Here is a 25,209-nt window from a genome sequence, read left to right as displayed (position 1 = left end):
TAACGGAACGGATTTAGAACGGGTCAGTGCTAGTTAACTGGACGAATTTAGAACGGGTCAGTGTGGACAGATGGCTAATCTCTCCAGGTACTTAATTAATTGATACCGTTGTTGGCACTACGTCATGAACTAGCGCTAGAGTTGGATTTAATTAATCCCGTCTAATTGTGACCAGATAATGGGCCTTGGTCATCCAACTAATCTACTTTAGTAGCTAAGTCAATACACGCTGTACAGAGGCCTACCAATACTCAGGCAAAACCATTGTATAAACTGGCCTTATGTACATATATACGCCTATAAATTATAATATATATATATATATAAATATATATAAATATATATATATATATATATATATATATATATATATATATATATATATATATATATATATATATATATATATATATATAGAGCCTATATATATATATATTTATTTTTATTTATGGGCGTATATATATGAGTATATATACAGGGCTATATATAGTGAGAGAGAAATAGAAAGTGAGTTGCAACTCCTATAGAAATGTGATTGTGTCCCCTGTATGAATGTGATTGTGTCCCCTGTATGAATGTGATTGTGTCCCCTGTATGAATGTGATTGTGTCCCCTGCATTACTCCTGCAGAAATGTGAGTTACCGACCCTGGAGTTGTTGTGTACGAGACCGTCCATCGTGCAACGAATCTGCTCCATGTGCAGCTGATGTGTGACCCCGACTATCTAGGTCACCGTTGTGTAACACGCCATGACACAGCATCTGTTGTGTGGAGGAGGGAGCCACGTGACCTCGTTAATCCTAGAACTACATTACGTGTTATGTTACAAAGCCGTTCGCTGTCAATCTCACTAATCCTATATTTACATTGTTACAAATCTAGATTATCTCATAGAATCAAACTTCGGTATTTTATAAGCTGGTTTTGAATCGATTTAGAAACGTGTTTCAATTTAGATATTTGTAGCATGACTTACATTAGGCCTACACTACAGTATTATGGTTTTTTTTAGACGTGGCAATCTTTGAACATATTTTTAAAACTTTGTGAAACACGACAAAATATGCGATCAGATTTTAACCTAATTTTTCTTTCAAATATAAATAATTTAAAAGGCGTTGCCATCATTTCGTGAATGTTTGAACACATGTGTAGCCAACACTATTTTAGTATGCCATATTAGGTGGGTATTGATTTCAATATTTACTCCTAGTGTTCGCTTACAATAGCTCACAATTTGAGATTATTATTTGTGGTTTCAAGAGCGACGTTGTCGTCAGAAACCATCTAACGGTTAGCCAACATTTCCTTTATGTATCGAGGCATTCGAACATACAGTGTAAGATACATAGTGGGGACAACATATTCACGCAAATCTGGTCATTTGCAGGCCATTTATTGACGTGCATCTGGTCATTTGCAGGACATTATTCACGCAAATCTGTTCATTTAAAGGATTTTGTTTATGCAAGTATGGTTATTGATAGAACTGCATTGACTCAAACTAGGTCATTTATATGACTTTATTCATGCAAATTAGGTCATTTATTTTTCCAAGACTTTACCTCTGTGGGAGACGAATTAAATCAGAGTGAAGATTAACACCTTTGACCCTAATCAACCCCCCACCACCCCCGATTTGAATTCAGGGAGGGGGGGGGTGATTTAAAATAGGTCTCTTGTTGGCTGTGATTCCGTTATAATTGTAATCTTTCAGTGCGAGAGAGAAATCATATTATGTTAATCTGAGTTCTAATCTTTGAGAGCAAGCAAGGGTGGGTAATCGAATGTGTGAGACCTAATAAGGGTAGATAATCGAATGTACCTTAAGTGAGTGGTGTAAATTCTATAAGCTCCGTGTGTCAGAGTTGTCGTTACTACATTTCAATTCATGCCGGAATAATCAACGCTTTCTGTGTATTTCAACAAAGGAAAATGTGTATATGTGAACAAACTATAACGTGTATATGTGAACAAACTATAACGTGTATATGTGAACAAACTTTTATCTGACTAGCTTCCCCTGCATGGCGTGCGTTTGTCGTGCTAACTCATCGGTCGAAACTGTCGAAATTTCGGCCACCCGGACCGATTTACCTCAAACCTAGCATGTAGGTTAAGACTCGATAACAATACAATGTGATATAAGATTTGACTTAATCTGGTGTTTAATTAATGTCTTAAGAATAAATTACCTTTTCTACTTTCTGGTATATACGAAGTAGGGGCCTATAGAGAAAATCTTGTAATCGTGCAAAAAAAAAATCGAGATTTTTAACAAATCTCGACATTTTACACCTTACTGATACGGAAAAACATAATTCTGCAATCTTGTCCGTATGTCTGTGTGTCTGTGTGTGTGTCTGTGTAAATTTATAAAGAACTAATAATATTGCGCACTACTATGCCCATCTTTATTTGGCGTTCACTTGATGTGCAATTCATTTTCCACGAGATTTTATTCTATTTTAAAAAGTTTAAGTATTTAAAATGGATTAAAAATCATGTCTATATCCAGAGTTCCCATCCCCTGTTGTTTTATAAGAATATTCGAGAAAGTTTAGGGGAGATCACTCCCGGTTTATTGTATAAAGTAATTTTCCGCTCTAGTATACTCACATTGTGTTCATTTGGTTCGCGATTGTTTTTTGCTTGAAATTCTTTGAAATTAGAAATTTAGAGTATAAAAAATAAATTTTAAAAAGGGTTTTAATAACAAGTATCTGTTTACACATGTAGTAAAAAGAATATAAATTAATTTTGTTGAAATATATTATAATTCACCACTATTTTAAATAACTGAGCAAAAAAAAAACAACCGCTTTAGATTATTTAAAACAGTGATGCTATAAAGAATCTTGTTTAAGTTTATAATTTCAGTTGGCCTTCTCGCATGTTGTATTTTGTTAAGAAAAAAATACATTATCGATAGATAGCCTATATTTATTTGAACATTGAGGGCAATTAAAATGTGTACTCTATAGTTTGTGAGAGGTTTGCTCTTAACATTGAGGGCAATTAAAATGTGTACTCTATAGTTTGTGAGAGGTTTGCTCTTTACATTGAGGGCAATTAAAATGTGTACTGTATAAATTGTGAGAGGTTTGCTCTTTACATTGAGGGCAATTAAAATGTGAGAGGTTTGCTCTTTACATTGAGGGCAATTAAAATGTGAGAGGTTTGCTCTTTACAGAAGTGAGTAGAAATGATATGGTCAGGGTTTTATTTCAGCCGTGGTTGTTAGATTTGGTGACATAATTGGTAGCTGTAGCTCACGTGAATGATCGCTAGAACCTCGTCATCGCCTTCATATGTACACACACACACACACACACACACACACACTCACACACACACTCACACACACACTCACACTCACACACACACTCACACACACACTCACACACACACATACTCACACACACACATACTTACACACACAAACACTCACACACACACGTACTCACACACACGCATGCACACATACTCACACACACACATACACACACACATACTCACACACACAAACACTCACACACACAAACACACACTCACACACACACATACTCACACACACACATACTTACACACACAAACACTCACACACACACGTACTCACACACACGCATGCACACATACTCACACACACACATACACACACACATACTCACACACACAAACACTCACACACACAAACACACACACGCACGCACTCTCACACACACTCACACACCTAGAAAAGGTTTGGTACAAGATGCGAGACAAGTCTGATGAAGAATCTGATCAAGAGATCATCAGATCATCAAACGATAGTATAACAACCAGACAATATCCGAACAATATCCGGACAATATCCGGACAACATCCGGACAACATCCGGACAACAACCGGACAATATCCGGACAACAACCGGACAATATCCGGATAATATCGATCATAAAATCACATTAGCAAAGCTCATAGCTTGTAATCCCACAATATTTGAAGATGGCATCTAGCGGTGTACCTTACACACTACTGAGTTGAGGTTGTAAAAACTGTGCACATTACACACTACTGAGTTGAGGTTGTAAAAACTGTGCACATTACACACTACTGAGTTGAGGTTGTAAAAACTGTGCACATTACACACTACTGAGTTGAGGTTGTAAAAACTGTGCACATTACACACTACTGAGTTGAGGTTGTACAAACTGTGCACATTCCGACACATTCACCCCCCCCACCCTCCCTAATCTAGCCCTAACAGAGAACATCTCGGACCAAAGTTCACCCCCCCCCCTAAAATAAAAAAAAACCTGCCCCAATTTCAAAGTCGAACAACGACATAAAATCTACCATTAAAATGAGAGCAGATCTTGAAGCTATCGTCGTGTGTGTATGTGTGTGTGTATGTGTGTGTATGTCCCAACTGGTATTTAAATAGGATCGGTAGGATGGTCCTAAACAAACATTCATGAAATATAACCTTTAACGATAAAACATTGACGATAGAACATTGAATTAAACATTGACTATAAAACATTGACGATAAAACATTGGCACGATAAAACATTGACACGTTGACAATAAAACATTGACTATAAAACATTGACTATAAAACATTGACTATAAAACAATGACTATAAAACATTGACTATAAAACATTGACATGGTTAAACACTGACACGATAAAACATTGACATGTTAACACATTGACATGTTAACACATTGACACAGTAACACCTCATGTCGTCTGATGATCTGGTTTATGTCCCCGTTATCTTGGTGTGTTGGTGCCTGACGTGTAGAGAGGTACGTCACACAGATACATAGGGACACACAGATACACAGATACATAGGGACACACAGATACACAGATACATAGGGACACACAGATACACAGATACAAAGGGACACACAGATACACAGATACATAGGGACTCACAGATACACAGATACATAGGGACACACAGATACACAGATACATAGGGACACACAGATACACAGATACATAGGGACACACAGATACACAGATACATAGGGACACACAGATACACAGATACATAGGGACACACAGATACACAGATACATAGGGACACAGATACACAGGGCCTCACAGATACACAGATACATAGGAACACACAGATACACAGATACATAGGGACACACAGATACACAGATACATAGGGACACACAGATACACAGATACATAGGGACACACAGATACACAGATACATAGGGACACACAGATACACAGATACATAGGGACACACAGATACACAGATACATAGGGACACAGATACACAGGGCCTCACAGATACACAGATACATAGGAACACACAGATACACAGATACATAGGGACACACAGATACACAGATACATAGGGAAACACAGATACACAGATACATAGAGACACACAGATACACAGATACATAGGGACACACAGATACACAGATACATAGGGACACACAGATACACAGATACATAGAGACACACAGATACATAGAGACACACAGATACACAGATACATAGGGACACACAGATAAACAGATACATAGGGACACACAGATACACAGATACATAGGGAAACACAGATACACAGATACATAGAGACACACAGATACACAGATACATAGAGACACACAGATACACAGATACATAGGGACACACAGATACACAGATACATAGGGACACACAGATACAAAGGGACACACAGATACACAGATACATAGGGACACACAGATACACAGATACATAGGGAAACATAGATACACAGATACATAGGGACACACAGATACACAGATACATAGAGACACACAGATACACAGATACATAGGGACACACAGATACACAGATACATAGAGACACACAGATACACAGATACATAGAGACACACAGATACACAGATACACAGATACATAGGGACACACAGATACACAGATACATAGAGACACACAGATACATAGGGACACACAGATACATAGAGACACACAGATACACAGATACACAGATACATAGGGACACACAGATACACAGATACATAGGGACACGCAGATACATAGGGACACACAGATACACAGATACATAGAGACACACAGATACACAGATACACAGATACATAGGGACACACAGGGACACACAGATACACAGATACATAGGGACACACAGATACATAGGGACACACAGATACACAGATACATAGGGACACACAGATACACAGATACATAGAGACACACAGATACACAGATACACAGATACATAGGGACACAGATACACACGGCCTCACAGATACACAGATACATAGGGACACACAGATACACAGATACATAGGGACACAGATACACAGGGCCTCACAGATACACAGATACACAGGGCCTCACAGATACACAGATACATAGGGACACACAGATACACAGATACATAGGGACACACATAAACACAGATACATAGGGACACAGATACACAGGGCCTCACAGATACACAGATACATAGGGACACACAGATACACAGATACATAGGGACACACATAAACACAGATACATAGAGACACACGTTGAGACACATAGGCAGCGACACGCACGGACAGAGACATAGACACCTATATAGACACATAGAGACACAGAGACATTTATTTATAGACACATACAGACATAGACACAGAGACAAGCAGAGACACCGTCACCCATACAGACACTCTGAGGGAAGAGACACACAGACACACAGACACACACAGAGACACACAGAGACACAGACACACAGACACACAGACACACATGCAGGAGCAAACGCCAGCACTGGCATCAACCACTGAGAGCACAGCACACGAACACACACACATGCACACACGAACACACACACACACGAACACACACACACACACGAACACACACACACACACGAACACACACACACACGAACACACACACACACACACGAACACACACACACACGAACACACACACACACACGAACACACACACACACACGAACACACACACACACGAACACACACACACACACACGAACACAGACACACGCACACGCTTACACTGTCTCTACTACCTTAAGACATATTTCTTCTCAACAAACACAAACTTACAGACCAACAAACACAAACTTACAGACCAACAAACACAAACTTACAGACCAACAAACACAAACTTACAGACCAACAAACACAAACTTACAGACCAACTAATACAAACTTACAGACCAACAAACACAAACTTACAGACCAACTAATACAAACTTACAGACCAACAAACACAAACTTACATTAGCTTAAAAACTCTTGCGTCACTGACACAAATTACCGCAATTTTAAAGGATTAACTTAATCCTCAGCTTAATAGCTGGCTAGTTAACTTAATCCCGTAAATTACTTATTTCTATTGTTGCTTCTATGATAAAACATCGAAGGCTCCAACGTCAGTTGATGTTTATAAATAGACAAGTAGTTCTAGTTACTTCGTTCAGGGTTGTATAGATCTAAAAGTTTGGTTGATAAAACTAAATACCAATACAATTGATGTGAATATGTTTAAATAGAAGGGGAAGACAACTAGCTCAGATACAAGATTTCTCCTGTTATATAGCTTTACTAGAATCTTCTAATCCACGGAATTTTCTTGTGAGACGTTACTAGAATCTAAGTTGAAGACGTCACTAGAATCTGAGTTGAAGACGTCACTAGAATCTGAGTTGAAGACGTCACTAGAATCTGAGTTGAAGACGTCACTAGGATCTGAGTTGAAGACGTCACTAGAATCTGAGTTGAAGACGTCACTAGAATCTGAGTTGAAGACGTCACTAGGATCTGAGTTGAAGACGTCACTAGAATCTGAGTTGAAGACGTCACTAGGATCTAAGCCACACGGGTCAAACCACACGGGTCAGGCCACAGGGGTCAAGCCACACGGGTCAGGCCACAGGGGTCAAGCCATACGGGTCACCAGACACGGGACGTCATGCTAGCCACTAGGGTCAAGAAAAACCGGGTGAGCTAAGAAACACATGAAAAGATAAATGAAATGATAAGAACGATGGGGAAGTGGGTGGGGTAGGGGAATTTAAAAAAAAAGGTGGTTTAGAAATTGTCAAAGTCAGCAGGGAGTAGAAAGAAATACAGAAGAATAAAAGAGTTCATTAGGTGCCTGAAAGGTAATCACTGATCAACTAGACAGAACCAGTTCTATCAGGTGGTTCAACAGAAGCTCTAAGCCATAAAAAGTTGAAATAAAAGTTTTTTTCAGATATTTTTTTCAACTTTCCCATCCTGATCAATTAGACGAAATGGTGTGAGAATTAGAGTTTTCTCAGTCGGGAAAAATGATTGAAATTGTTGGAGCATGATGTGTATTGTCTGGAGTTGGTCAAATATTTGGAGACATGTTGGTAACAAAGAAATTATCGGCCAAACTCTCCACACCCCAAACATTTAACTTTTGGTGTGTTTGTACTTGTGGACATAGGCTTTGAGAGTGGGATCTTCATTGATGCGAGTCTGTATTGTGGTGTGTATGTGTGTGTGTGTGTGTGGGGGGGTATTTATAAGGGTAGTTTGTGTGTGTGTGTGTGTGCGAGGTGTTACGAAATGTACAAAGCCCACGTTTCGCATGTTATAAGCTTTTTTTTTTACAATCTTGTAACTTCGTTTTGACCTATTTTTACCAGAGTTTACTTCAAACTTTTCGATGACGAGGCAAGAATGTTTTAGCATCAATCTAGTTAAATATGAAATTGGTCATTACAGAACCGACCAATACAAAATACGACGGAGCACCAATAGAACTGAACCTTTTATTTTTTGTTGTTGTCATTATTATTTAGGTCTAATTATTAATCAGACCTCCCCCCCCCCCCCCCCGCCCCCGACCTTTTGGTTTGACCACCAGCCACAAGAAAATTCCGGTTATTAGGTTTAACAATGTCTTTCTGGCCTAGGTTTAATACCTCGTTAATTTCACTTTTTCCCAAGCTCGGGGTGAGGGTAGGGGAGGGTGGGGTCAGATGTTGAGGATTTTACAAGCTGTTGTGTTGGTGTAAAACTTATTGCATTGATGATGTCATTAATATCACTAATTAAGAAATGTATAAATAGAAATAACAATGTTATTGACGATATAAAGAGAAGCCGCTAAGTGTATTGTGTGTGTGTGATGTATCAATGAGTGTGTGTGTTTGGTGTATCAATGAGAGAATGTGTGTGTGTGATGTATCAATGAGTGTGTGTGTGATGTATCAATGAATGTGTGTGTGTCTAAATATTGAGTAAACGCTACCATCCACCATATATATGTAACGTATGTCGTGAAAGCTTGATTCCATAGCCGCCATTTATTCCCACACATTGGCTAAGTTGACCCCCATAAACCACGCCCACTTATTTTAACCGACAGCCTGATTGGCTTGTTCTAATTAATGCTCTAACTAGGCCTACCAATTCCAGTTCTCCACAACACCGTTTACCTGTGCGCCTGTGTACCTCAACATTTACCTAAGGCGTGTCTACACATTTAAACCAGGCTATATAATTAAATAATTTAACACCTTTTAATTTGAGTTAATTTTAAGTAATTTGAACTGCAAAACATTAAAAAAAATAAAACGATTTTAATTAGAATTTTAATTAAAACAGTTGATGAAGCACAATAGTTTAGAAAGTAACAAAAACAGTAATAAAAAGCAACCCATTTAAATAGTTTTTTAATTGTGCAACTGTGAAGCGAAATATTGCAAGATTTGGTTTAGGGTTGGATTTAGGGTTTGGTTTAGGGTTGGGTTTAGGGTTGGGTTTAGGGTTGGGTTTAGGGTTGGGTTTAGGGTTTGGTTTAGGGTTGGGTTTAGGGTTTCGTTTAAGGTTTGGTTTAGGGTTTGGTTTAAGGTTTGGTTTAGGGTTTAATTTAGGGTTTGGTTTAGGGTTGGGTTTAAGGTTTGGTTTAGGGTTTGGTTTAGGGTTTGGTTTAGGGTTTGGTTTAGGGTTTAATTTAGGGTTTGGTTTAGGGTTGGGTTTAAGGTTTGGTTTAGGGTTTGGTTTAGGGTTTGGTTTAGGGTTTGGTTTAGGGTTTGGTTTAGGGTTGGGTTTAAGGTTTGGTTTAGGGTTTAATTTAGGGTTGGGTTTAGGGTTGGATTTAGGGTTTGGTTTAGGGTTGGGTTTAGGGTTGGGTTTAGGGTTGGGTTTAGGGTTGGGTTTAGGGTTGGGTTTAGGGTTTCGTTTAAGGTTTGGTTTAGGGTTTGGTTTAAGGTTTGGTTTAGGGTTTAATTTAGGGTTTGGTTTAGGGTTGGGTTTAAGGTTTGGTTTAGGGTTTGGTTTAGGGTTTGGTTTAGGGTTTGGTTTAGGGTTTGGTTTAGGGTTTGGTTTAGGGTTTGGTTTAGGGTTGGGTTTAAGGTTTGGTTTAGGGTTTAATTTAGGGTTGGGTTTAGGGTTGGGTTTAGGGTTTGGTTTAGGGTTGGGTTTAGGGTTGGGTTTAGGGTTGGGTTTAGGGTTGGGTTTAGGGTTTGGTTTAGGGTTGGGTTTAGGGTTGGGTTTAGGGTTGGGTTTAGGGTTGGGTTTAGGGTTGGGTTTAGGGTTTGGTTTAGGGTTGGGTTTAGGATTAGGTTTAGGGTTGGGTTTAGGGTTGGGTTTAAGGTTTAGGTTTATGGTTTAGGTTTAGGGTTTGGTTTAGGGTTTGGTTTAGGGTTTGATTTAGGGTTTGGTTTAGGGTTTGGTTTAGGGTTTGGTTTAGGGTTTGGTTTAGGGTTTGGTTTAGGGTTGGGTTTAGGGTTTGGTTTAGGGTTTGGTTTAGGGTTTGGTTTAGTCATAGTGTAAGGGTTGCCGGGACTTAAAGGAATTTCTTTAATTTTAATTATATTTTCCATTAATTAGGTTAGGTCTGTGATACTCTCTGCTCTCTATGTCAATAAAATATTGTTGAGTGCAGGTTAGACGCGTGTAGTGGTCTGGTATCTGTGAAAGATTGTGGTCTGGTATCTGTGAAAGATTGTGGTCTGGTATCTGTGAAAGATTGTGGTCTGGTATCTGTGAAAGATTGTGGTCTGGTATCTGTGACTTGGTAACAGATTGTGGATGTGATTGAAGTTAAATCCAGCGTTTATCCAGTGCTTTGACTCGATTCACTTTGTCAAACATAAAATAGCGAACACACGATTCCAACCAACAAACACACAAACAGACAAACACACAAAAATCATGTGTTATGAAATGTTAAGGAAACAATAAAAAGATTCGTCAGTGTTTAATTATGCCCAACTTGCACTCATTACACGAACAAGATGTTGGTCACGTGAGAAGATTGAGTTACCCGACTTCCGTTTTGGTCGGTTAGCTGAACGGAGCCTTCACATACAATATTTGACAAGTTTTCAACTCAGGTTAAGGCAAACATTTTTACCGTTAGTAGGGCTGGGAGAGGTGTCCAATGACACTTAAAATGACACTAGAATCCTGATGGGTGGGGGTGGGGTTGTTGGAGGTGGGGGTGGGGTTGTCGGAGGTGGGGGTGGGGTTGTTGGAGGTGGGGGTGGGGTTGTTGGAGGTGGGGGTGGGGTTGTTGGAGGTGGGGGTGGGGTTGTTGGAGGTGGGGGTGGGGTTGTCGGAGGTGGGGGTGGGGTTGTCGGAGGTGGGGGTGGGGTTGTTGGAGGTACCCACAGTTTACCCCTCACAGGGTTGGTAGGTAGTCTGGGCATTCTGGGAAAATTCTGGAATTTAGAAAAGTAAACATCATGTGCTATCAAAGTTTTTCAAGGTCAGATAAACAGTCACACCGAGCAGATATCCGAAATGTGAAGGTTAGACCATACGAACATTCTAGAACAATGTTTAGATGTTGTAGATATGTTGGCTTATGATTAATGTAACCCTCACTCAGTGGGGATGCTTTTACCCACTGAGGTGTTGTGGTTAAGACGGGCTGACCCTGAGATTTAGGACAAATTGAAGCGACGCTGTTGTCCACTAATTGACTTCATTCAACAGTACATCAAGCCATGATGGCGATGTAGAACAACAGTAGTACGACGATTAGAGATGAATAATGAAACAAAAAGGAACTGTAGCCCTAAAACAAATGTACACATAAAGTTACATCAATGATAATACCACGTGTAGGCTACAAACATACACGGGTGCAATAAAATATGTTTCGGCCAGTACACAGTACTGCCAACAAGTACCAATAAGTAGTACAATAATAAATACTTAAATAAATACTCAACCTAACTAGTGTGCACATGCAGCACTAGCAGGAATACACAAATAAGTATTCTAACAATAAACATAATTTATAAATCCACATTACCTTCATTAGGTCTACATTGTTATGTCTACCTCTTGGTACCGTCACTCTCCGTGTCCACAGACAGCAGCCTTGCGTGTGACTGACACGGCTAGGCACGAAACTACCCATAATCCCATGTCACATGACATGGGACACAAATAAAGTCGCTCACAGAAGAGCATGCAAAACAACTACATCAACAGTTCAGTTGCGGTCCCACAGGCAGAGGCGTAGCGATGGGGGGGGGGGGGCAGGGGGGTACATATGTCCCCGGGCGCCGACCTTAGGGGGCGCCAAAATGGGTTGTAAAAACAAATTAAAATGTCATTTTCGTTGTATTTTTGCAGTTTGAGGGGGGGTGGGGTGCAAATCGAAAGTTTGAGGGTGAGGGGTGCAAATAAAAAGTTTGAGGGGGGGGGGGGGTGCAAATTAAAAATTTGCTCCCGAGGGGGCGCCCAATTGAAAGTTTGTCCCCGGGCGCCGGGAAGGGTCGCTACGCCTCTGCCCACAGGGTCCGCAACTCAATGAATTAAAACTTTATTCTTATCCCTCCTTGGCTGGTAACCATATGTGTTACATTAACATGCTACATTCCTGTTAAAGAAGAAATAAGAATAAGTGAAGATAGGGCGCAACTAGTTCACCATACGTACAATGGAACATTTTAACCATACGTACAGTGGAACATTTTAACCATACGTCCAGTGGAGGATTTTAACCATACAAGTATAAGACTTTACTCATACAAGTATAAGACTTTAACCATACAAGTATGAGACTTTAACCATACAAATACAAGTATGAGACTTTAACCATACAAGTATAAAACTTTAACCATACAAGTATGAGACTTTAACCATACAAGTATGAGACTTTAACCATACAAGTATGAGACTTTAACCATACAAGTATAAGACTTTACTCATACAAGTATGAGACTTTAACCATACAAGTATAAAACTTTAGCCATACAAGTATAAGACTTTAACCATACAAGTATGAGACTTTACTCATACAAGTATGAGACTTTAACCATACAAGTATGAGACTTTAACCATACAAGTATGAAACTTTAACCATACAAGTATAAGACTTTACTCATACAAGTATAAGACTTTACTCATACAAGTATGAGACTTTAACCATACAAGTATGAGACTTTAACCATACAAGTATGAGACTTTAACCATACAAGTATGAGACTTTAACCATACAAGTATAAGACTTTACTCATACAAGTATAAGACTTTAACCATACAAGTATGAGACTTTAACCATACAAGTATGAGACTTAACCTACTTGCACTGAACTGGCGACCTTGTCCTTACGGACACAGAAAAATAGGCCAATAGTAAGTCACAAGATGTAAGCCTCTAGCTGTACACATCAGAAACTTGACATAAATCATTGTAGGCAGACTCCAAGTTTTGTTCATCAGAAACTTGACATAAATCATGGTAGGCAGACTCCAAGTTTTGTTCATCAGAAACTTGACATGAATCAATGTAGGCAGACTTTTATACCATCCCAACATATACGCTAGGATGTAGAGAATGTATGTAGTTGTACTTAAGAAGTGACGTAAAGAATGACATAGTGACGTAAAGAATGACATAGTGACGTAAAGAATGACGTAGTGATAGAAGGCCTGGTTGCCTGACCAGCCAACGTGAGATCAGACACAAAAATTAACTGGAATCTTTAGTTAAACACTTCACCATAGATTAAGTTCTTAACAGATTAGACGTGCTGTCGTTTTACCTTTGTCATTTGTTTTTATTTTAAAGCAGTTTTACTTTAGTTTTTACAAGTTTTTATTTACCTTGTTTACACGTGATTTGTTATCAGTCTTGGGTAGAAACAGCCGAGCGAAATTTCGACTACTACTAACGAACCTATTTCCTTTAAACTTGCCCCTTGATGTGGGTCCAGGTCCAAAAAGATTTCATCAAATGTAGCATCAAATGTAGCATCAAATGTAGCATCAAATGTAGCATCAAATGTAGCATCAAATGTAGCATCAACTGTAGCATCAAATGTAGCATCAAATGTAGCATCAAATGTAGCATCAAATGTAGCATCAAATGTAGCATCAACTGTAGCATCAAATGTAGCACCAAATGTAGCATCAAATGTAGCATCAACTGTAGCATCAAATGTAGCATCAAATGTAGCATCAAATGTAGCATCAACTGTAGCATCAAATGTAGCATCAAATGTAGCATCAACTGTAGCATCAAATGTAGCATCAAATGTAGCATCAACTGTAGCATCAAATGTAGCATCAAATGTAGCATCAAATGTAGCATCAAATGTAGCATCAAATGTAGCATCAACTGTAGCATCAAATGTAGCATCAAATGTAGCATCAAATGTAGCATCAAATGTAGCATCAAATGTAGCATCAACTGTAGCATCAAATGTAGCATCAAATGTAGCATCAACTGTAGCATCAAATGTAGCATCAAATGTAGCATCAACTGTATCATCAAATGTAGCATCAAATGTAGCATCAAATGTAGCATCAACTGTAGCATCAAATGTAGCATCAAATGTAGCATCAAATGTAGCATCAAATGTAGCATCAAATGTAGCATCAACTGTAGCATCAAATGTAGCATCAAATGTAGCATCAACTGTAGCATCAAATGTAGCATCAAATGTAGCATCAAATGTAGCATCAAATGTAGCATCAAATGTAGCATCAACTGTAGCATCAAATGTAGCATCAAATGTAGCATCAAATGTAGCATCAAATGTAGCATCAAATGTAGCATCAAATGTAGCATCAAATGTAGCATCAAATGTAGCATCAAATGTAGCATCAACTGTAGCATCAAATGTAGCATCAAATGTAGTATCAACTGTAGCATCAACTGTAGCATCAAATGTAGCATCAAATGTAGCATCAAATGTAGCATCAAATGTAGCATCAACTGTAGCATCAAATGTAGCATCAAATGTAGCATCAAATGTAGCATCAAATGTAGCATCAAATGTAGCATCAAATGTAGCATCAAATGTAGCATCAAAGGAAGCATCAAATGTGTCTTCATTGGATGATTAATTAGTTTTAAAACTTCATTTAAGTTTACCATATACTGGGCTTAATTTCCCCTCTTTTAGATAGATATTGCGTTCATTTGGTTTTAGTCATGCCATTCTATTATAGTTTACGTTTTCAGTGTTAAAAAATTATAACATACGTTTTAAGTTTTGATAATAATTATGAACGAAAAAGAAGAAAAAATAAAAAAAATATTTTCTATAAATGAATAATAAACACCCACCTTTAAAAAAAAAGAATACCTTTACTAAAATACATAATTTTAGAAGCAACCCACGCTTTTCTTTTTAGTTATTTAAATTTAGGTTTATTATTATATATTTAGCGAAAATACTTTATTTTGGAAATCGGATTGCCCAATTATATAAAAACTTGTTATTAAAACTATTTTTTTATTTTAATTTTTTTTTTGTGTGCCGTGAACGTGTCCAGGAAAAATGTCAGTGTCCTGAATACGGTCTAAGCAGGAACGATAAAAATGTTCCAACCCCCCACCCCCCCTCTCCTTTTTTTCTTGTGAGGAAGAGAATAATAATGTAGTCTAGCTGATATATGGGTCTACACTGTTAGTTTACATGCAACTTCAGGTAATTTTAAAATTATAATTTACATATTATACAAAAATTAAAACCCCAAATTTTATGGGCTTGCTGCAAAGGTATATGACATCAATAAGTTATATGTATGTATATATATATATATATATATATATATATATATATATATATATATATATATATATATATATATATATATATATATATATATTATATATATACAGCCCCCCCCCCAAATATTTTCAACGTCTACTAAGCCCAGGCTGCTCCTGGGTGGGGGGGGGGGGGGGGAAGATGGCTGACGGAAATAAATCCAAAAGTCAAGTGCATACGCACCTAGATATCGAAGATAATTCAAGGAAGTGACTCGAACATTTTTAGTGCCTTCATTCCCTACCTTAACCCTAACAAAGGTGTTGATTATATGTGAAGGGGGTAGAGAGGGGACCAGGCTACATAGTCTCAGACTTCTGGCCAATTAGATAATTAGATGACCTCTCCAACTAACGAGCACCTGTGATTGGGCCAGGAATTGGGAGATTATCGATCATCAATTAATTTATCGATCATAAATAAACCTTGACAGGAGAAGAACTGTCACTAGAGTTTTAAAACGGTGGATTGACTGACTCATGTAGTAGACAACTAACGGCTCACATTGAAAACGTTGGCACATGTAGTGGACAACTGACGGCTCACATTGAAAACTTTGGCTGACTCATGTAGTAGACAACTAACGGCTCACATTGAAAACTTTGGCTCATGTAGTAGACAACTGACGGCTCACATTGAAAACTTTGGCTCATGTAGTAGACAACTAACGGCTCACATTGAAAACTTTGGCTCATGTAGTAGACAACTGACGGCTCACATTGAAAACTTTGGCTCATGTAGTAGACAACTAACGGCTCACATTGAAAACTTTGGCTCATGTAGTAGACAACTAACGGCTCACATTGAAAACTTTCATGTAGTGGACAACTAACGGCTCACATTGAAAACTTTCATGTAGTGGACAACTAACGGCTCACATTGAAAACTTTGGCTCATGTAGTAGACAACTGACGGCTCACATTGAAAACTTTGGCTCATGTAGTAGACAACTAACGGCTCACATTGAAAACTTTCATGTAGTAGACAACTAACGGCTCACATTGAAAACGTTGGCTCATGTAGTGGACAACTGACGGCTCACATTGAAAACTTTGGCTCATGTAGTAGACAACTAACGGCTCACATTGAAAACTTTGACTGACTCATGTAGTGGACAACTAACGGCTCACATTGAAAACTTTCATGTAGTGGACAACTGACGGCTCACATTGAAAACTTTGGCACATGTAGTGGACAACTAACGGCTCACATTGAAAACTTTGACTCATGTAGTAGACAACTAACGGCTCACATTGAAAACTTTGACTCATGTAGTGGACAACTAACGGCTCACATTGAAAACTTTGACTCATGTAGTAGACAACTAACGGCTCACATTGAAAACTTTGACTCATGTAGTGGACAACTAACGGCTCACATTGAAAACTTTGACTGACTCATGTAGTGGACAACTGACGGCTCACATTGAAAACTTTGGCACATGTAGTGGACAACTAACGGCTCACATTGAAAACTTTGACTCATGTAGTGGACAACTAACGGCTCACATTGAAAACTTTGACTCATGTAGTGGACAACTAACGGCTCACATTGAAAACTTTGACTGACTCATGTAGTGGACAACTGACGGCTCACATTGAAAACTTTGACTCATGTAGTGGACAACTAACGGCTCACATTGAAAACTTTGGCTCATGTAGTGGACAACTGACGGCTCACATTGAAAACTTTGGCACATGTAGTGGACAACTAACGGCTCACATTGAAAACTTTGGCTCATGTAGTGGACAACTGACGGCTCACATTGAAAACTTTGGCTCATGTAGTGGACAACTAACGGCTCACATTGAAAACTTTGGCTCATGTAGTGGACAACTGACGGCTCACATTGAAAACTTTCATGTAGTGGACAACTAACGGCTCACATTGAAAACTTTCATGTAGTGGACAACTAATGGCTCACATTGAAAACTTTCATGTAGTGGACAACTAACGGCTCACATTGAAAACTTTGGCTCATGTAGTGGACAACTGACGGCTCACATTGAAAACTTTGGCTCATGTAGTGGACAACTAACGGCTCACATTGAAAACTTTCATGTAGTGGACAACTAACGGCTCACATTGAAAACGTTGGCACATGTAGTGGACAACTAACGGCTCACATTGAAAACTTTGACTGACTCATGTAGTGGACAACTGACGGCTCACATTGAAAACTTTGACTGACTCATGTAGTGGACAACTAACGGCTCACATTGAAAACTTTGACTGACTCATGTAGTGGACAACTAACGGCTCACATTGAAAACTTTGACTGACTCATGTAGTGGACAACTGACGGCTCACATTGAAAACTTTGAATTGTCTGTTCTAAATTGTTTGTATAGCGAGCATGCGCTAACATTTTTTTAGATTCAGCTGAATGTTTAATTATAACCACCTGTACTATACACCAGTCTAAGTTCCTGCAATTACAGTTGTTTTTATTCATGGGATGCGGGCAGTGGCGGGTAGAGGCTGATAGTGGCGGGTAGAGGCTGATAGTGGCGGGTAGAGGCTGATAGTGGCGGGTAGAGGCTGATAGTGGCGGGTAGAGGCGCTTAGAAGTGGGTAGTAGCAGATTTAGTTTTTATTCAAACCAGTGGCCTAACAGCAATGTGAACAAACAACTGGACACCGAGGTCCACTAGCTGTTTAAGTAAACAATTCGAACCCATGGGAAAAACTGAAATCTTTAAAAACTACTTTTTGAATCGCTAGTATTGGGGAGAGAGATGTGTGATTTAGCCCATGTGTAAAAAAAAAAAAAAATCTTTACAAACGCAACAAGCTGCTGTTGATGCAATAAATAAAACAGTTTAAAATAACGACTCGTTAACAATTTGTTTTTTAAAAATTGAATCATGAAACGAAACACGTTATTGTGAACATTTCCAGTTTCAATGACGCATCAGTTGTGGTCATGTTAGCATTTGCATCGATTTAGTTTCTGTCAACATCCGTTATGGTTTAAATTTATAGCTTATATCCTAACATATATTTACCCGTGAAATAAATAAAAATATGTTGTAGAAAAATAAATAGCAAACCTTATTTTAAATATCATGGTAAAGAAGTAAAATAAAACTTGAAAATGTAATTAAATATTTTACAGAAGTGTATTAAAACGCGTCACATATTTCCTCTACTTTTCATCCCGCAAAAACTTGCCTTAGTCTTGGGGTTAAGGGACCCCAAATCTTTTCACGGGTCCCTGGCTAATCAGCCACGGGTTACAAATAGCCGGATTAAATATCAAATTTTATCAACGGTCTTCTAAATTGTTTTATTTTCTTTTCAGCTCTGACCCTAAAACTCCACTTCTGCTCGGGCTTGCCTTGCTAGATGGACATAGACCTATAAACACGTTCAATAATTTAACAATGTCTCGGAAACCCCATTCCTGGGGGTAATTAGGCCAATTAGTGTGTTAATGACTGTTGTTGACGGGACTAATTAGAGCGTGATGTATGCACACAGAGGTGTGACGATGCTAAGAAACAATTTTCCTGTGTCCAGTGGTCAGCTTGATGTGTACAACAACCTACACACCCGCTCGTACCCCGCACACACCGCTGACGTCACGTACAGACCACGTGACAACCACTCATCTGGCCGCCATTACAGCGCCCTCCCCACACGGTCAAGGACAAACGAGGGAGACTACCGTCACGGGCAGCTAGAAGAGTTGTCGTTCCCTGCCTCACGGGCCTACACCAACGGCCTCGGTAAACCCCGGGCTGGAACCTCGGACTTCTCGCTTGACCAGTTCTCCCCGCACGACGTGGGTCATCTTGACCAGAACCAGAATCCCCCCGCCTGGTACCAGAGGGCCACAAACCCCCACCCCCACCACCCCAGCGGCCGGCCCGTCGAGGTTTTATCCAGTCGGCCCGGCTACCACAGACACGACCAACGCAAACACAGCTCATCGCCAGAGGAGGATCGCTACTACAACAACAACCACAACAACAACAACAACCACCACAACCTTTCGCTGAGAAACCACGAGCCCACCCCCGGGCATGGCCACTTTGACCAGCAGACTTCACCCCTAGGGTCGAGGTTCTATTCCCCACACAAACACACATTTTCAGACAGCTATCATTCGTCATTTAGTCCAGAGGCCAATTACATGACCACACACCGTGACGTCAGGGATGACGTAGAACCTCGTGACGTAAACCACAGATCACGTGATAGCCGTGAGACCAGTCTGGAGGCCAGAGACAGCACCAGCACTGCCAACTCGATAGACAGCTCGTGCTACAAAGATGACGTCAAACAAGAGGAAAATGACGTCAAACAGGAGGATTATGACGTCAAGTACGAGGACACAGATTACAGCGACTGTAGCGACGACCAGACCATCATCGCCCCCTCACCCCCGCGGGGCCCCCCCTCACCCTCGCGGGGCCCCCCACCCTCCACCCGCCGTCCCTCATACCACGACAACAACGGTCAAATCTACGAGCACTCCTCGTCCTCCTCATCAACTTCCCCTCAGCTGTCATCGCCCCCAGCCAACCTCGTCAAACCTGAGACCAAGAGCAGCCCATCTAAGCACGAATCTTCCAAGTCCAGTAACTCAGCGAAAACAAAAACCGGCAAACAAACTCGGGGCGCCCAGAACCTGCCCCCCTGCCGAGTATGCGGGAACAAGGCGTCGGGCCTCCATTTTGGTGTCAACACTTGCGAGGCATGCAACGAATTCTTCCGCCGGAGTCTGAAGCGCGGAGCGTCGTACTACTGCACGAAGAACAAGGAGTGCCAGGTGTACGGCAAGAAGAGGAACGCGTGCAGCTTCTGCCGGTACCGCAGGTGTGTGGAGATGGGCATGTCAAGGGACGCCATCAAAACTGGCCGCTACTCCCACAAGACCAGGACGGAGTACGCCATGGAGGTGGAGGAGTTCCGGCAGAGAGAAACTCATCGCTTGGAGAAAGAGAAATACGAGGTCCTGCTCGCTGACCTGGTCAAGTGCCACGATAAGTACGTCAAGAACTCCACGCGGGTGCCGATAGAAGAACTCTGGGAGCAGGAGAAGATGTTCTTGAAGCTTCACAAGGAGAACCGTGGCCAGGAGTACAAGTACCCTCTAGACAGCCATCTGATGAGGGACCGTCAGATCCTGGGGGAGAAGACATACGAGATGGAGGACGCCTCTCTGGTGATGACGGACCTGGAGATGACGGAGAAGTGGCTGAGGAACTACATCAACTACGCCAAGAACGTACCGGGGTTTAAAGAACTCGCCCTCTCCGACCAGGCCTCGCTGGTCCGGGGCAGCTGGTTCGAGTTCTGGTACCTTGGAGCATTCAGGGGCTACAACTCTGATCTCCACGTCGTTTGTTACCCAAACGGCCGGATCTTCCACGAGGATGAGATCCTGCAACTGTTCGGGAAGGATTACACGGAGCTGTCCTTCAGCCTGTCTGACCGGATGTCGACGCTTGATGTGACGCCGGAAGAGATGGTGCTGATAAAGACTGTGTGCATGACGTTCCCCGACCGTTCCACCCTACAGAACCGCGAGGCCGTGGAGAAGATGCACTGGCTGCTGGTGTCGTGTCTGCTGCACACCCTGGAGACCAACAGGCCGGGGGACTCCACCATCTTCCCCATGATCGTTGGCAAGCTCGTCGAGTTAAGGTAGGATGCACATTTTTATCTTGTCGAGTTGAGGTAGGATGCACATTTTTATCTTGTCGAGTTGAGGTAGGATGCACATTTTTATCTTGTCGAGTTGAGGTAGGATGCACATTTTTATCTCGTCGAGTTGAGGTAGGCTGCACATTTTTATCTTGTCGAGTTGAGGTAGGATGCACATTTTTATCTTGTCGAGTTGAGGTAGGATGCACATTTTTATCTCGTCGAGTTGAGGTAGGATGCACATTTTTATCTTGTCGAGTTGAGGTAGGCTGCACATTTTTATCTTGTCGAGTTGAGGTAGGATGCACATTTTTATCTCGTCGAGTTGAGGTAGGCTGCACATTTTTATCTTGTCGAGTTGAGGTAGGATGCACATTTTTATCTTGTCGAGTTGAGGTAGGATGCACATTTTTATCTTGTCGAGTTGAGGTAGGATGCACATTTTTATCTTGTCGAGTTGAGGTAGGATGCACATTTTTATCTTGTCGAGTTGAGGTAGGATGCACATTTTTATCTTGTCGAGTTGAGGTAGGATGCACATTTTTATCTTGTCGAGTTGAGGTAGGATGCACATTTTTATCTTGTCGAGTTGAGGTAGGATGCACATTTTTATCTTGTCGAGTTGAGGTAGGATGCACATTTTTATCTTGTATAATTTACACATAGATACACTAGGCTGCACTCTTATATCATGTATACTTTACACATATAGGCTGCACTCTTATATCATGTATATTTTATACATAGATACATATGCTTCACTTTTATATCACGTATACTTTACCCGTATATACAGTAGGCTACACTCTTATATCACGAATACTTAACCCATATATACATAAGATACTATGCAACAAAACTTCACCCTTCTACAACATTACTTTAATGTTAAGCTGGACACTAAAATGGCTTGCTGTGCTGTAGTACGTCAGGTTTTAGAAGTTCACTGGCCAGTGAGTTGGGGAAAGTTGAAGAGCCTGGCACGTCGGACTCCCAAGTCCCCTACATATTAGCGTGGGGTAGGAGAAATGCAAGACTGCCGGGAACCAAGAGGGGTCTGCTCTCGACCCTAACCAGATATCTTGACTTAAAGTTGCGGCCTTCACGTGGCTTCGGGAGAGTGCCACTAGTCGGACCAAGCTCATGACCCCCCTAGTGGGTGCGGAATGGCTAGTGGTAGCCAACAGCAGCTAGAGGTTTTTGATCTGGCCGAGTAGAGCTGCTGTATGCGCTAGGCTCAAGAAAAAAAATGGCCGAACGCCCCCACACGATCAAGCCGGGTACCAGGCGGTAGGACGACGTCCCTCGTCTGGTGGGTGGGGAAGGAAAGCCCGGTGAGAGCCCACGGAAGTAGCGACCGAAGTTTGGGAAACTCTCGTGGTCGGAGTTTGCTACACTGAGGCCTGCCTGGCTAATGGAAGTCAACCTTCTGAGCCGGTTTCCGTATAAGGAAGGAAGGAAGAGCTAGTGGCCGTTCCAATCACACAGGGGAGAGAAGCGATACAGAGATAACATGGTCAAGGGAGATTACCAATAGGACCTTACACTACGATCGAAATGATCAAGGCATTAATTTAATAGCGTTTTAATCAATGCCACGCATTCTTTGATTCATGTAATCAAACGTGGGGAAAGATTAATGAGTACAATCTTTATAATCGGTAAAATAAACAACAGTACGCTCTCAATATACACAAGATTACACCCACGTATTCAGCGATACAACTTTAATATGTGGATGTCGTCGCAATCGTAACGTACATAGTTCAACAAGATCGATGATGTATAATCGATCATCTAACTTTGATCTCTTTCGGTCTACAGCTGCACATGTTGACTTCGTCGGATTTTATTTTCAGACAAAAAAAAAAAATAATTTTATTTAAAACGAGTTCGTTGTGACATGAATATAATGGGGTATTACGTCATCCTTCACATTTTTATTCACATTCTAATTATTAAAGTGTGCTTCATCGATAATTAATGGATTGCTTGATTAAATAGTTGGTTGATCGATTTGTGATATTATTTGATTGATTTCATGATTATTTGATAGATTGAATGTTGGATAAAGGGTTATATTAATTAATGATTAATGGATTGATGGAAGGACTGATTATTGAATTAATGTATTGTTTTGATTTATTGATCTTGATTGATTGAGTGATTTATTTATTTATTTATTGATTGATTTAATGATTGATTGATTGATTGATAGATAGATAGATTGATTGATTGATTGATTGATTGATTGATTGATTGATTGATTGATTGATTGATTGATTGATTGATTGATTGGTTGATTGATTGATTGATTGATTGACTTACTGATGTATCTGTTCTCAGGTCCCTGAACGAGGTGGCCATGAAGGCCCACAAGAACGCCATCTACCGGGACTACGACACCGACTGCCCCCTGCTCAGCGAAATGGTTGACACCAAGACCATCTACGTCAGCAGCAGCGCCACAGCCAAAGATGACGTCAAGCCTACGTCACCAAGCCAGGGAGCCGCGACAACAGGCTCCACGTGACAGGGGCCACGCCCACCTCATGTACACGGTTTTTGTCACGCCATGTGAATTCTGCACGTGCCAAACTCACGCGGTTATCAGCGGAAAATGCTCGTGCATGCATTCTTAACGTGTGAGCCTACATTAAGCGTCTGGTTAAAGCGCGGGCGTCAGATATGTTGGAGCAGAAACCACCCCCCCCCAGCCCAATCCTTCAACAACCTCGATACGACTTCAAGGCTAGCAATGTTGTGGGTCACCGTGACACGACGGGCAGACCTGTGGTATCGTGTGAGCAGAAACTTCATCAAAATGGCGTGTTGGTTCATTCAGGTCATCACGCCATGGTAAAGTGCGAACCTGTTTGCTATAGGACCATCGTGTCCTGCTATAGGACCACCGTGTCCTGCTATAGGACCAACATGTCCTGCTACGTCCTACTGTAGGACCGTCACGCCCCACTGAACACGACACCTCAAAAAAAAAACTCACAATCTGTCAACGTCGTCTACATATGACGTCACCTTTTTTACGTGAAGGGTCAAGTCTTCACATGACATCAGATGACATCACGTGACACATGTCGACGTGTCTCCACACAGGAATGTTGCCTACTTTAGCCCGGGTTAAATTATTCTCCAGGATTTTTGTCTGGCTAGAAATAGCATTCCAACGCCTGTGACCTTGAACTCTGTGAAGCCTGCACGTGTTTTTAAAGTGGCTTTAACGGATGCCTGTTTGTTTACTGCTAGCAACTGCTGTCTACTTTACTCGGCTGGCTATCTTTTTGTCAACTAATCGGGTGGGTGGTGGGGTGGGTGTGGTAGGTTGGGTGTGGTAGGTTGGGTGGTGGTAGGTTGGGTGTGGTAGGTTGGGTGTGGTAGGTTGGGTGTGGTAGGTTGGGTGTGGTAGGTTGGGTGTGGTAGGTTGGGTGTGGTAGGTTGGGTGTGGTAGGTTGGGTGTGGTAGGTTGGGTGTGGTAGGTTGGGTGTGGTAGGTTGGGTGT

At 40.9% G+C, this 25,209-nt stretch overlaps 2 protein-coding genes across 2 annotated transcripts in view; one reads left to right on the top strand and one right to left on the bottom strand.

The window, feature by feature from the left end:
* The window catches only part of LOC131947823 (coiled-coil domain-containing protein 1-like), a 38,035-nt gene extending 21,303 nt beyond the window's left edge, over positions 1-16,732 (bottom strand). The window contains exons 1-3 of the mRNA XM_059309160.1: positions 16,630-16,732; positions 14,156-15,310; positions 7,604-7,848 (exon numbers count right to left, since the gene is read on the bottom strand). Of these exons, the coding sequence (XP_059165143.1) occupies positions 7,604-7,848; positions 14,156-15,310; positions 16,630-16,732 (1,503 nt within the window). The remainder of the gene's footprint in view (positions 1-7,603; positions 7,849-14,155; positions 15,311-16,629) is intronic.
* LOC131947851 (retinoic acid receptor gamma-like) lies at positions 1,437-24,972 on the top strand. The gene is made up of 3 exons (XM_059309222.1): positions 1,437-1,472; positions 19,342-21,692; positions 24,039-24,972. Exons 2-3 carry the CDS (start codon positions 19,507-19,509, stop codon positions 24,223-24,225), a joined length of 2,373 nt encoding a protein of 790 aa, XP_059165205.1. The 5' UTR covers positions 1,437-1,472; positions 19,342-19,506; the 3' UTR covers positions 24,226-24,972.
* Positions 24,973-25,209: the final 237 nt, after the last annotated feature.

This window comes from Physella acuta, unplaced genomic scaffold, assembly GCF_028476545.2.
Source record: "Physella acuta isolate Inbredline_101_S28 unplaced genomic scaffold, ASM2847654v3 ptg000608l, whole genome shotgun sequence".
Taxonomy (NCBI): domain Eukaryota; kingdom Metazoa; phylum Mollusca; class Gastropoda; family Physidae; genus Physella; species Physella acuta.
The sequence above is the reverse complement of the archived record's forward strand: the minus strand, read 5'-3'. Positions and strand labels throughout refer to the sequence as shown.